Source organism: Eublepharis macularius, chromosome 1, assembly GCF_028583425.1.
Source record: "Eublepharis macularius isolate TG4126 chromosome 1, MPM_Emac_v1.0, whole genome shotgun sequence".
Classification (NCBI taxonomy): Eukaryota; Metazoa; Chordata; class Lepidosauria; order Squamata; family Eublepharidae; genus Eublepharis; species Eublepharis macularius.
In genome coordinates this window covers 180,947,823-180,961,244 of record NC_072790.1, presented here as the reverse complement: position 1 = coordinate 180,961,244, position 13,422 = coordinate 180,947,823, and the positions used below count along the sequence as shown (strand labels likewise).

At 40.6% G+C, this 13,422-nt stretch overlaps 1 protein-coding gene across 2 annotated transcripts in view; it reads right to left on the bottom strand.

Moving 5' to 3' along the window:
* The window catches only part of CDC42BPA (CDC42 binding protein kinase alpha), a 326,855-nt gene that overhangs the window by 136,146 nt on the left and 177,287 nt on the right, over nucleotides 1-13,422 (bottom strand). For both annotated transcript variants that reach the window (XM_054979352.1, XM_054979361.1), the window contains exons 11-15: nucleotides 13,100-13,222; nucleotides 5,511-5,644; nucleotides 3,988-4,230; nucleotides 2,707-2,817; nucleotides 1,796-2,043 (exon numbers count right to left, since the gene is read on the bottom strand). In XM_054979352.1, the coding sequence (XP_054835327.1) occupies nucleotides 1,796-2,043; nucleotides 2,707-2,817; nucleotides 3,988-4,230; nucleotides 5,511-5,644; nucleotides 13,100-13,222 (859 nt within the window). The remainder of the gene's footprint in view (nucleotides 1-1,795; nucleotides 2,044-2,706; nucleotides 2,818-3,987; nucleotides 4,231-5,510; nucleotides 5,645-13,099; nucleotides 13,223-13,422) is intronic.

Here is a 13,422-nt window from a genome sequence, read left to right as displayed (position 1 = left end):
TGTAGTGTAGCGTTTGTTGTTTGTATGTTGCTTTTCCCTTTTCCCAGTCCTCCCCTCCCTTTTTTCCCTCTCCCCCTTATACTTGTGTAGTCTTTTGTAGTTTTTTATTTTAGATATTAAAAAAATAATAATAATAAAAAAAGAGTTTGCCTGCCACTGATGGACACCTGCCAATCCTACCTAGCCCACAAATAAGAAGCTGTGATAAATGAACATTTACTCAGATTAAAATTCAAATGCCAGCTGCTAGTATCTTACTGATGGCTATAATGGGAATAAACTGTAATTATTTTTCTATAAGATTTTCAAATCAAAGATGAAAATTACCTCCAAAATACATTTATTGTATTGTTTTGTGAAGAACAGAAGTAAAATTAGGGCCCTACCTTTTCTTTCTCAAGTAGCACTAGTAGAGTGCAGTGTCCACAAGCAATTTTTACTTATACTGTCATATAGCTTTGTTTTTTTAAAATATATATAAATGAAGTATCTGGCAGCACTGCCTGTTTCTCATAATGGTGCCTGCTGGTAATTTTGACTCATGTGTTTCCTCACTACTTAAAAAAAAAAATTCTTTCAGTTATTTATAACGCCCAGGTAGTTTTCAAAACGAATTAAAAAAATCAACATACAATTATAAAACTATAAAATCATAAGAACATTTTTCAAGAGCACTTGATATTAATTGTACTAGTCTCACACTATGTAATCTGCCTGGAGTCTAAGTTATAAAGGCAGACTATAAATGACATTAATAAATAAAATACATAATAAACTATTAAGAAAAATTACAGCACAATACATAGCACAATACATTCACAGTGTAAGGACTGTAACATATTTAAGAGAGTTAAACATACTTTCCAAATTAGGAACAACTAAACAGAATGGGGGACGTCTTTACTGCTTCATCTTTCCTCCAATACCACTACCAAATATTTCAATTAATAATAAAGAATGGTTGTTGTGGGTTTTCTGGGTTGTATTGCCGTGGTCTTGGCATTGTAGTTCCTGACGTTTCGCCAGCAGCTGTGGCTGGCATCTTCAGAGGTGTAGCACCAAAAGACAGAGATCTCTCAGTGTCACCTCTCTGTCTTTTGGTGCTACACCTCTGAAGATGCCAGCCACAGCGGCTGGCGAAACGTCAGGAACTACAATGCCAAGACCACGGCAATACAGCCCGGAAAACCCACAACAACCATCGTTCTCCGGCCGTGAAAGCCTTCGACAATACAATAATAAAGAATACTTCATTTTTTGTTTATTAAATATAAATATTTAGGGGAGGATGGTTTGTTAGTTAACACTATTAAAATTTCATAAAGAAGTACCCTTTTTTACTCCAGCGGTAATATTCTGCCTCAGATTCAAACTGAAAAATACCAAATAAGGACCCAAATAGGGTTGCTGGTCCTCTGGATCCCACCCCACCCTCACCACTCCCTTGGCTGGAGGGCAAAAAGGTGAGGGAACTGGCTTCCTGCCACAGTGCAATGATGTTATTCCCAGGAGTGTCATTATCGTGCAGGCCCCGGGAGAGTTCCCACGCTTTCTGCAGGCTGATTTAGGCCCCAGAAGTGACATCATTGTGCCATGCCAGGAGTACGCACGTGCTTTGTGCACATACAAGAATACACCAAAAGTGAGTGTTGGGTCTTCCCTTGTGTCCCCCCCCCCCCGGTCATGCTAGGAAGGTAAAGGGACCTGGCAACCCTAGACCCAAACCATGTATTCTGACTTTTTTTTTTGCAAATAGATACGGAAACCATTGCCAAAATAACTTGGTTATACGTACCTTTCTCTCCTTGTCTTTTCTAACTTGTCTTTCAAGATCAGGATCTCCTTTTTAAGAGCAAGCTGTTGGCTCTCTGCATCATGCAGTTCTTTCTTCAGGTTTTTTATTTCATTACAATGTATCACTTCTCGTTTGGATAGCTCCTCTTCATAAAAAACACTCTTCTTTTCCAAATCAGCCTTTAATTTGGTGATCTCTTGTTGATGTTCTGTGCTACTCACCCCTGGAGAGCGACCAATTTGTTTCTGCTATAAAAAGGATAATCTCTGAATTAGCTTTCATGAACTGAAGAACTAAGAAAACATGGGTTTAGGAACAACTCTGGAGTGAGTGCATAAACAAACATGTATGAAATGGCACTCTGCCGAAGCATCATTTAAGGATATAAGAAGAGCCCTGCTGAATCCGACCAGTGGTCCATCTAGTCCAGCACCGTTTTCCAGAATTAATATCTAAATAAATATCAGAACTTAAACTCTACATGGCACAAAGACATTGACTCTAAATATTTTACAAGCCCTGGCACAATCGACAGTGTTATCATCTCCTGCTATTTTAGCATTCCATTTAATAAGATATTTACAGATTGAAAAAAAGATCAACGTTCTCAATGTCTTACATTATTTCACACTCACATTAAAAGGTAAGATAACTTGAGATTCTTCTACCATATGGTATTTTTTCACTCAGTCTTTTATGTGAACATGCTACTACAAAGGAAAAATGAGTGGTCTACTGTATAGTCACAGGGCAATGGCTATAACTCCATAGCTGAATGGAAAGGTCTTTTTTTTACTTTAGGGAAAATGATATATTAACTTGAACACTCCCTTTATCCATTTTTGACAGTGACTTTCTTATCTAACAGGCAGCAATTACATTTTAAAGTGCTGAAGTCAAGAAAGACTAACCTTTAGTCCATCTAACTCATTTTCCAGCTGTTTAGAGTACTGCTCACTTCGTTCACGCAATTTCCTGTCCTTGGATGCCTCAGCAGCTGCAGCCTCAACATGAACTTCCAGCTACAAAAATAATTTTTTTTCTTTTTATCCTTTTTGGATAGTGCATCAGAGAAACATTCCATGTATTGCAATATTCTGCTTCTAAGACTTGTTTTAAATGCTCAGGCAGATTATTGAAAAGTTTATAAATAAAAAGTTATTAAAAATGCCTAGGCAGAAGCCAAGGACAATTAATATCCAATTCCTAATGACATTTACTGGTAAGTAAGTTCCACCCACTGCAAGGCGACTTACTAACAAGTAAATGGAACTGCATACTAAGGATCTTAATTAATCCTATTAGCCTCCAGTTTCTGGCAAGCAGTACTTTTAGAACGCAGCTATATAATAATCTTCACTAAGTGCTACCGACTGTTTACTTACTAGCAGAGCATGGGCTATCAGAATTTTTGTTGATATCTATTAAGTAACAGACAAATATACATCATTTATTAACATACATCATTAATAATATAATAATTAATGCTAATACACTGATATATAAAATAAAAACAATTAGATATGCAAACAAATGATGGCTTAAGCAGCTGTTTCCCACTGAAAGGAGTCTTCTACCAACAGAGAAGATTATGGTTTCAGATGATTTCTCTCTCCCAGTGCAGGTGCCTACACTGTGCTTAGCACGGTTCCTGGGAGTTTTCTCAACCCCATGGACTGTGTTTGGGGCTAAAGTGGAAGGGACAGGTGTGAAAGTCACATTCCATGAGCTCCACTGAACTTGCGGTTCTCATTGGATACAAGCTGCTATATTAGTATCCATTAATTGAAGCAGAAAAAACAGATTTCTTACTTCTGGTTTTATTCTGTTCATTTTTCCCATCAAATTGAACAAAAGCAGCTCATATTCTAAGACACAATTATTCAATTTTCATCTTCCCTCTATTCTTCTAATATAGATATTAATATCAGAGCAGTTCCCCAAGATTGTTCAGGCATTTTCCAAAAGAATATTAAGAATACTGAATCATTACTCAGATATTTTACAGTGTTTAGAAGTACTCATCTGAGAATTGCAACACTTTGGAAATAAATGAAATTCTTGCAAGAATTGCAAACATATATAGGAAGAGTTCATTATTCACCTATTACTATAACTCCTCAAAACCCTGGGAAATAAGCTTTATTTTGAGTAAACTCTTTCCTGTGGTCACTATCCCAAAAGTAACATACTTCCTTTTTCATTCTCTCTGTTCTGCGTAGCTCTTGCCTCAAACTTTCCACCTTTTGCATCACCACTTCCATCTCCTCTTCTTTATCTCTGACTTGACGGGTAAGTTTCTGTTTCTGTGAATGCAAGTCAGTAAGTCGCTCATTCATCTCAGAGAATTCTTGCATAGCCAGCTTCCGTTGACTGTGTGCATCTTTCAGCTCTTTGGTTTGGGTCTTTAATCTTTCATTAGACTCAATCAGTTCCTGTAATTAAAAACAAAGCATGACATACTCTTAATTTTTGGAATCATATAACTAGATGAGTGTTCCAAGTTTCTACTAGAATAAACACCCACTTTCCGTCTCTATCTCCGAATAAGCCATATCTTACAGAATCTAAATGTTTTTATAAAGAAAAGAAGTCTCCATGATAATGTTAGTACAATCTGGGGAACAATATTAGTGCAATCACTACAATCAGGGGAACCCTCATAAACCAAATTATAATTCAACTAATTATGGTTCAAGCTATGGACTAAGAAAAATCTTCCATTATTTGTAATTAATCAGACATACCCAAAGTAGCTAGCCATATGGTAATTTAAAACACCACTGCAACAGGTTTTCATGGTGATTTTAACTAGACTGAATTATTTTATAAACTATGTTGATACATATTCATCCAGTGCCTTTGTGATACCTGCACCATCTTTTCACAGTATTCTCAGTCAGATTTGACATTATACAGCGATCTAATGTATTTATCTATTGTTTGTCCTATAACTGTTGTAATTATCATCCTAACCTGAGCCCATGAAAGTTTTCTATACATAAATATTGCTGACTCCTTGGAACAATTTAAAACCTGGAATCAGTCTAATAGGACCACACATTTGGCAATACATGTGATGTTTTTAATAACAATACATGTCACATACATAGTCAGAATGCAGACAGGTTGGTGGTACGTTTATATAGCTTAATCCTGTGTCTCACAACCTGTGGTTGGGACCCAAAAGTGAATTGCAGATCAGCCATCCCTAAAGGCAGCTCCTGCACTTTGTACCCTTCTTTATCTCCCCTCTTCTTCTTTTCCAGCTTCTCACATTCTTGCCTGGCCCTTTGTGACAATAATGAGCGGGGGGGGGGGGGGAGCCATCTGGCAACTAGTAACTTTGTGATAGCATCTAGAAGAAGGGGAAGAAAGGCTGGTGAGTAGGTGGGAGCTGTTAATGCATAGGAAAGAAAGAGGAGTAGGGATATATATTGTACTGGGCTACTTGCCACCCACCTCTTTATCAGCATCTGCCATCTTCCTGCATCTCCTCAACCCACCCAGCCAATGCCTTCTCAATCTCTTGGGCCAGACCTGGATAAGTCACCACACATAGTAAATTTGGGCTTGTAGGTTTCCATTCCAAAAAGACTGTGAACAACTGGCCTAATCAGTTTTCTGCATAACTGTATTAAACCCACTCTCTTCTGAGTTGGAATGTTCTACAACTGTTTTAAAAACGCACACAGAGAGATGAAATATACTTTACCTTATTAAGATCATCCTTCTCTTGTTTGAATGCTTTGATTTGCTTCTCATATGTTTTGATTTGTCGGGCAGCATCTTCTAATTCTTGTCTTGCAGAACTGGCCTCTTCAAGTTGCTGTTCAAGTAGTCCAGAATCTACAAAGAAAATTGCTAAATGTCACAGGATAAAATGCAACACCTATTGAATAATGTGCAACAGAATTAACAACTGAAAGTACCCAGGCTATATCTGACCATTGGAGAAGGAACAGTCGGCCTCTCAGAGGTACCATTTGGCCCGCCACATCCTGTTTATAAGTAGCTGAATACTGATTACAACACCCTAGCTAATTGTATCTTTTAAAAAATACATTGTACAAGTTGGGGCTATATGGATTAATTTATATTTTCCCACATCTACACACACCAAAATCCATGTTAATCATATTAATCTGTTTCAGGTCTTCTTCCTTACCACTATGGATCAGTTGTCAATTTCCTGCTTGCTGAAGAGAAGGATTTAGAAGTAGAGTCCAAATTACAACCTTTCGAAAAGCAGTGAAGTGTTACATCAATCACCTGGTCACCTCACCACTGTTACATCTCAATGCCTACCATGTAGGCATGTCTGCCCTAGTTATTTACTATGTTACCTCAGTGCCAATGGGCAACAGAATGGTGTCTGACCTTGATCATAATAACATTATTTTCAGATAGCTTTATTTATTTCTGTGAACATTTATGTTTCTATGCTTTTTCTTTGTTTATAGTTTCTGCAACTATATAAAGAAATGTCGTTTTGAAACTTTTCATTTTAAAACAAATTTTTAATTATTTTAAAAGCAAATGTAATTTTAAAATTTTAACACCGGTATTGTGCCAGCTGCATTGGTTACTGGTGGAGTTCCGGATCAGATTCAAGGTTTTGGTACTAACCTATAAAGCCCTATGCAGACTGGGACTGGCGTATCTATGGGACCGTCTCTCCCCATATGAGCCCTGGAGGATGCTTCGATCCAATGATAAAGAGCTGCTACTGGTCCCTGGTCCCAGGGAGGCCCTTTTAGCGTCGACCAGAGCCAGGGCCTTTTCGGTCCTGGCTCCAACCTGGTGGAACGCTCTGTCTAAAGAGATCAGGGCCCGGCCGGATTTGCTACCCTTCCGCCAGGCCTGTAAGACAGAGCTGTTCCGCCAGGCATATGGCAGACGCTCTGGGCCTCCCTGCTGGCCACCTAGAGAAATCTGTGCACCTACAAAGGTTATCTACCACCTAGCCTTTGCCATATATTTCTGGAAGTGGTTGGGTGGTGGTTGCTGGTGAAATCTGCTGTCATATGTTTTTCAAGACCCGCTGTTGTATTGCTTGTTGTGTGTGTTCTATTTTAAATATTTAAGATGCTTTATTGGTTTTAAAGATAATGTATTTTATATTATTGTATTAATTGGAATCCGCCCTGAGTCTGCTGGTGCGGGGAGGGCGGAATACAAATCGAATTAAATAAATTTTAAAAATGCAACTAAAATATGTCAAGTAGGTCACAAACTTGAGACCAAAACATACAAAGCCATTATTGAAAAGGTGAAAAGGAAAATAAAAAACATATATATTATATTTGTTTTACATTTTTTTCTTTTAAAAAGAAACTTTAAATAAATCTTTAAATATATTGACATTTTTTTCAAAAGGTAAGCAGAGCTCTGCAAGTGGAAAAGATCTTCCTTCCTCTCTTACTTTCTGTAGCTCTCCGTACCACCTGAAAAACTGCTGTTGAAGAGGGGACGGTTGTCAGGAACAGTGTAGGTGGCAGCAGGAGGGAAGTCAGTTTGAGTGGGGAATCATGGAGTCTCCTATTCAGAAGCAAGAGTGTGTGCTGGTGGTGTAAAGGCACCTTTGGATCCAACTTCTGGACCCCAATCCAGAGAAAGTCACGTATCCATCAGCATTTAAATACGATCCAATTTCTCTGAATTGGATACTCCTATCTTCCTCCTCTCCTCCTCCTCTTAATGAACATGGTTCTGAAGAAGCAACTCATACAGTCACTTTCAAGAAACTCCTTAGGTGCCCAAGCTTTTGGAATACAGAAATTCTTCACACAGCCAAATAAATACCATGTAAAATTCTCATATCTTTTAAAAATGTTTAGAAAAATTGAATGATAGATGTAGCTCAATGCCAGAAATTAACTCTCCCCTGAAATTACCAGCCCAAGAAAGTTTATATGCAGTTAAGAGGGCCAAAATAAATCTCTTTCATGCGTCAGCTACTTTGTTCTCTGGTTTACTCTCTGCTCTACATTTTTTCGTTATATTAAAGATTCCTCAAAGTTTTTTTCTATTTAACTCAGATAGCCAAATACTGTAACTTTCATCTCAAAAACTGAAAGCATATGTTAGCTTGTCATTTTACAGAATTAGAGAAAGACAAAAATGTCATAACTTACTAAGACCCCTGCTGAGCAGAGCCTCAAATATGACATTTTACTGCTGTTATTTACACCAACATTTTTAACATATTTTAGTTACATTTTTAAAAGTATATTTGCCTTTTAAGTGGTTTACACTGCTATCCTAAGCAGAATTATACCCTTGTGACTTTGCTTAGGATGGCACTGTGAAGTAATAAAGAGTTCATCCAAACTTTAGTTCCTATAAACTAATGATAAATAGGTTTTTATCCTGCACTTTAGGGTAACAGTTGGAATTTTTATGTATAAGGACATGTAATGCTCCACCAATTTTAGGTTACTGAGATCACAAGCAAGACAACTGGCAAGATCAGTGCAAATAACATTCCATTTTTTAACCACTTTGCAAAAGTTCAGGTCACCTAATTGAATGAACAAAGCATTCATTCCCTTCTTGAGCAAAAGCACTTGAGGGAAAACATACATAGACTATTACACCCATTGCTAAGAAAGGCAACATATGAGAATAGAAATGCAATGGCAGAAGCACTTAAAAATGAGATTGTGGGCTGCCGCTGCCTCAGCACCTCTGGTTGCCCTTTGGCTGTCCTGTTGGGTGCATGGGGAGGGTTCCCCCGGCCTCAGAATGGGTGAGGGAGGGAGTTGCGCCACCGGTGTCCTCCTCTCAGCCCCTGGAAAGTGACTGCCAGTTCTCTCCAGTTCACTCAGAGTATCTTGTCCCTGGCCGGGTGGGAAGCCTCACCTTTATGGCACCTTTCCCAGCCGCCTGTCCTGGCTCCACCAACCTTGCCTTGTCCTGCACTTACCTTCTCCCTTGCAGGGCATAGGGGGATTGCTGAGTGGTACATAGCCTGTCAGCCCACTCCTGCATCCCTTCTCCCAGTCTCAGCTGCTGGCCCTTGGCCTTGGCATCTCTGTCCTGCCCTGGCTTGTGTGGGCCTGCTCAAACTCGGACATTCCCCAGGCCGTCCTCTGGGCCAGGTGTGCCTTCCCCACCTGAGCCACCAGGTGCTGTGTTATTTGAGCCCAAAGGAGTTTTCCCCCATGCTGCCTCCAGCCTCCCTGTGCTCGCCCTGCCCCAGCTTGGTGGGTGCAGGGCTGACATCTCAGCAGGCCCTCGTTTCGCCGCTGTTGCTGCTGCTGCCTTTCTCTCCACCAGCACCTCAGTGGAAGCCCCTGCTGCAAGTGAGTGTTGTGGGAGGAACTCCTCCCCCATGACATTTGAGCCAGGGGCAGACCTGGGCCTTCAGGAGCTGCTGGTGGCCTCTTCTCCCTGTTTCCCAGCTTGTGGGAGGGGGGATTCCCCGAGCACACCTTGGGCATCCTGCAGCTGAGGCCCCTCCCAAGCCTGGGCAATCTGGGCAACCTAGACAGGTTAATGAGTATGATTCTGTGACACCAACTGCTCCAATAAGTTTACTGCCCTATGTACATCTTTCCCTTCTGGTTACATCTGGAACTTCTGACTGTACAGCTGTAAAACAGCAATTTCAACTTTATGCCATAGTTACCATTATGTAGCCAGTTACAAAGAACTACTTCTATGTAACGCCATACAAATAAAACTGATGATGTGAAGGCAATTTTGAAATCAAGGTAAGAAAATAATATTCAGGAATTCAATATGTATTCCATTAAAGAGATAAAAGAAATTTTTCACATAAAAAAGATTAAAATCTTCTCCTATTTTACCACATTCCTGAGTGCAAAAGTGTCATTATTCATCCCGGGTGTTGGGGCGCTCAACCCCGGACAAAAAGCACTACCAAAAACCACCTCTTTACTGTCAACACAAGGCAAGTTTCTAATTTTCTGAGCATTTACTGTCATTTGCCTCTTGGAAAAGGTGTTTTTGTTTCAAAACAAATGTCACAAGAATCCTGAAAGAAAAAAATTAAAGAATCAAGAAACCTGTACCAATCTGTAAACCTTTTATTTGTACAGTGATTTTTGATCTCGACTTAAAACCCATTTCTTGGAACAAGTAGTATTCTCCACAGAATAGTATATTAGCCATACATTTCACTTAAGCCTTTTTACCTGGATAAGTGATTTACAAAAGAAACCAAATCAAATTATAAATTCTTCCATGTGTATCCTAACAAAAGTTGGAATGTCAGAGTTATTCAGCGAAGGTTTTTCCATTTACAGTTGTTTTGGACAGAAAACACATTCCTGTACAACTGTGCTCCCAGAAAAACAGCTATATTTTAAGATTCTTTTCAAATTTCTCAAATAGAATGATATTATCATCCAATTTAATTCCAAGTTTGCAGCCAAACCACAGACACACTTTAAAATGCCAAGAAAACTAGGAGTTTAGCTGCCTCACTGTTTATTTAAACCTTTGTTTCTTGCAAGTAAGTATGATTACTATCAGCATTGTGATCACAAACTCCTTATGTCTAAAGTATCAAGAGCCAATATTAATTCAAAGAAGTGTGCAACCTCCAAGGACAACAGATGCGGTGATGATGGTGATGAATAATTATATATATATGGGAATAATATCAAAAGCTGCATATGAAGATTGGCAAGTTCCCAATCTTTATAGTTCCATTCCTTGTATTCAGAAAGACTATTTGAAAAACCTTTCTGGAATTTTTAATAACCTCACTGCTCCCTGATTAACTAAATGAATTATGGGGCTGACAGTCACAGATGGAAAAAGTGCTACTGTGTACTGTTGTGTGCATGTGGCTGAGGATGAAGTGATCACTGTAATTGATTATACCAAAACAACTCAGAAGAGTATATAACAGAGATTAGCAAGAATGTGTATGAAGAAGCCCTCTGAACAGCTGAAAGCATAACATATATGCCAAATGGAATATTTAATAATTGTAAGCCCCACAATATATTTACAGAATATGTACACTGGTGAAGCTCATAATAAAATGTGTACAGCTCCATTACAGTCAATGGATAACCCAATACTTAGTATGGAACCGACAGAAATTTGAGTTTCAACCTGTCAAACTGAGGAAGACTGAGTCGAAAGAGGAGTGACCCTTTACTTGTCCAGTGAAGATCTAAGCGTGCTATTTTTCCTCATAGGGCACACAGCAACTCTACTCCTTCACTAAATATCTGGTATCTGGGATTTAGTATCCAAAACTCTCTGATGAAGTATCTGATGAAGAGAGCTTTGACTCTTGAAAGCTTATACCCTGAAAATCTTGTTGGTCTTTAAGGTGCTACTTGCTACCCTATTCCACTGATTTTGAACAGGAGCCATAAAGACTCCTCAGAGGCAGTCAGAACTTTAGGTAGCAAATGGAGGGCATTTAGGTTTTTAGGAACCAACTGCAGAGGCTTCCTGCAATAAGAGGTTATTTTATTCTACTTAATATCCTGAGGACAAAACCAAAAGTTTCTCCTCCAGTCCCTTAAAAAGTGCTACACAGCAAAGAGAAATCAAAACATTAAAAAGTATACCTGAGATCTGAGTATCACATACTTATAGGACCTTTTTTCTGCCAGAAAGTGGTGGAATGGCATTCTGGGACCTTTCAAAAGAAATCACGTGTGGTGGCCCCACCCCCCTGATCTCCAGACAGAGATCAGTTCCCCTGGAGGAAATGGCTGTTTTGGAAGGTAAGCCTACTTCTGCAAGAGGGGGGAAGCACATGCAGCGGGAGGGTGGGGGAATGGCATGCTGGCCCATGCCGGGCACCTCCCCTGCTCTGCTCCATCAGGGAGGTGGTTTAGGATTCCTGACTCCGGCGAAGGCTTCACCCACCCCCAAGCTGACCCCACCCCAGAAGGGATGCGGAGTGGGTGATCGTACAGCCTGCAGCTCTTGGGAGGGGTGGGGTCAGGTGCTGGGCTGTGGCTTGGCTGAGCGGCACACATGCCTGCCCCAGTGCCCTCCCAGACACAGCCGGGTGAAGCTCTGGGCCGTGGCCGACTGTGACATGCTCACTCACCCGGCCTCTCCTGGTAGAACAGGGTGAGGTGCCGGGCCACGGCTCAGCTGAGCAGTGCACGGGTCAGCCACCGCCATCAGCTGAGGTGTGTGCATGCCTGCCCCACTGCCCTCCTGATGGTGAAGCAGCATGCTGCAGCTCATCCAGGCAATGCGCTTGCTTGCCCGGCCCCTAAGGCACCCGACCATGGCCTGGCAGGGTTGTGCAATTGGGACCCTCTGTCTTTCGCAAGCAGGCCAGGTGGCGCACCCTGTGCGATGATACTTCCCGGAAGTGACATAATTGCGTGATCCTGGGAACGTGCATGCACTTTTCACGCGTGCGTGTGGTGCCAGGGATGCCGTGTCCTGCCGGGAGTTGCCCCGGGAGGTGGCAACCTTCACTACACCACTGAGTTCCTGCATCTCTACTACCAGAAAAAAAGCCCTGCATATATTACAAATATAACGATATAAATAAAATTACCTAGCCTGGAGTTCTATTTTTACTTGCTGCTGATTTTTTTCTTCTGTCCACTCCCAACCTTCCTTCCTCCCACAGAGACCCCACAGCCTCTCTTCCTCCTCAAAGTCTGCCCAGCCTGACCCCTGTATCAATTCCATCCATCACTCCCAATCTTCTTTGCTTCCTTTCCCCTCTCTTACCCAACACCTGCCCAGTCTTTCCTCACTACTCCCGCTCTACTTTCTGTCCCCCTGTACTTTCCCCCACCATCACCTACACTCCTGATCTTTCCCTCACCTACTGCCCAACTACCCAGCTGTTCCCACCTGCTCTTTCCCCCACTAGCCCTGCTTACCCCCCCTCACATTCCCACAGTTTCTATTTCCCTCCTCTGTCCTCTCCCCATTCTTTCCTCCACTCACCTTCTTCTGTTGTTATCTTGACTAGCCCCATTATGTGGATTTTTTGATCCAAACATGGCAGAGCCCCTAATGGAAATTCAATGCACAATAATGTAACACTGACAGAGCAAGAAGAACAGAACCAGGACCTTGCTCAAAAATACAGAAAGAATGAAAAACATAAAAGTGCAAAAAGACTGATCCTTATTTTCCAATGTGAATGGAATGGAATCTCAGAAAACAAAAACAGAGCAATGAGATAAAAATTATATTTTACCAATAGTCTCCTGTATAAAAAGCATGTTCTCCAAACTGATGGTTCCTTTCCACAGTGTAGCTCTTTTACTAAAGAATCTCCCTTGAAAAAAACAACAAAATACACCAAAATATTTAAAAAGCTAGACTTACCATTCACCTGTTTTGTCAGCTTTTCAATTTCTTCTTTTAGGCTTTTAATTTCTAAATCTTTGCTTGCTGTTAATGGACCATCTACAGTTGAGTGATGTAGGGCCTGGATTGTCTGTGTTGATTCTTTTCATGAAAACAAAACAAACAAATCAGAAAAATGGGTCTTTTAGAGGCACATAAAGACTAGTGTCACTTGCAGAGCTCTGACATCTTGAGATCTCTTCCAATATAATGAATTTTCCAAGAAAACCCATTCCTCATAAGGAACAGGACTTCCGTTCCTTAACTCTCTACGTTCTCCACTGCTGCTAACAAGTGTTGGG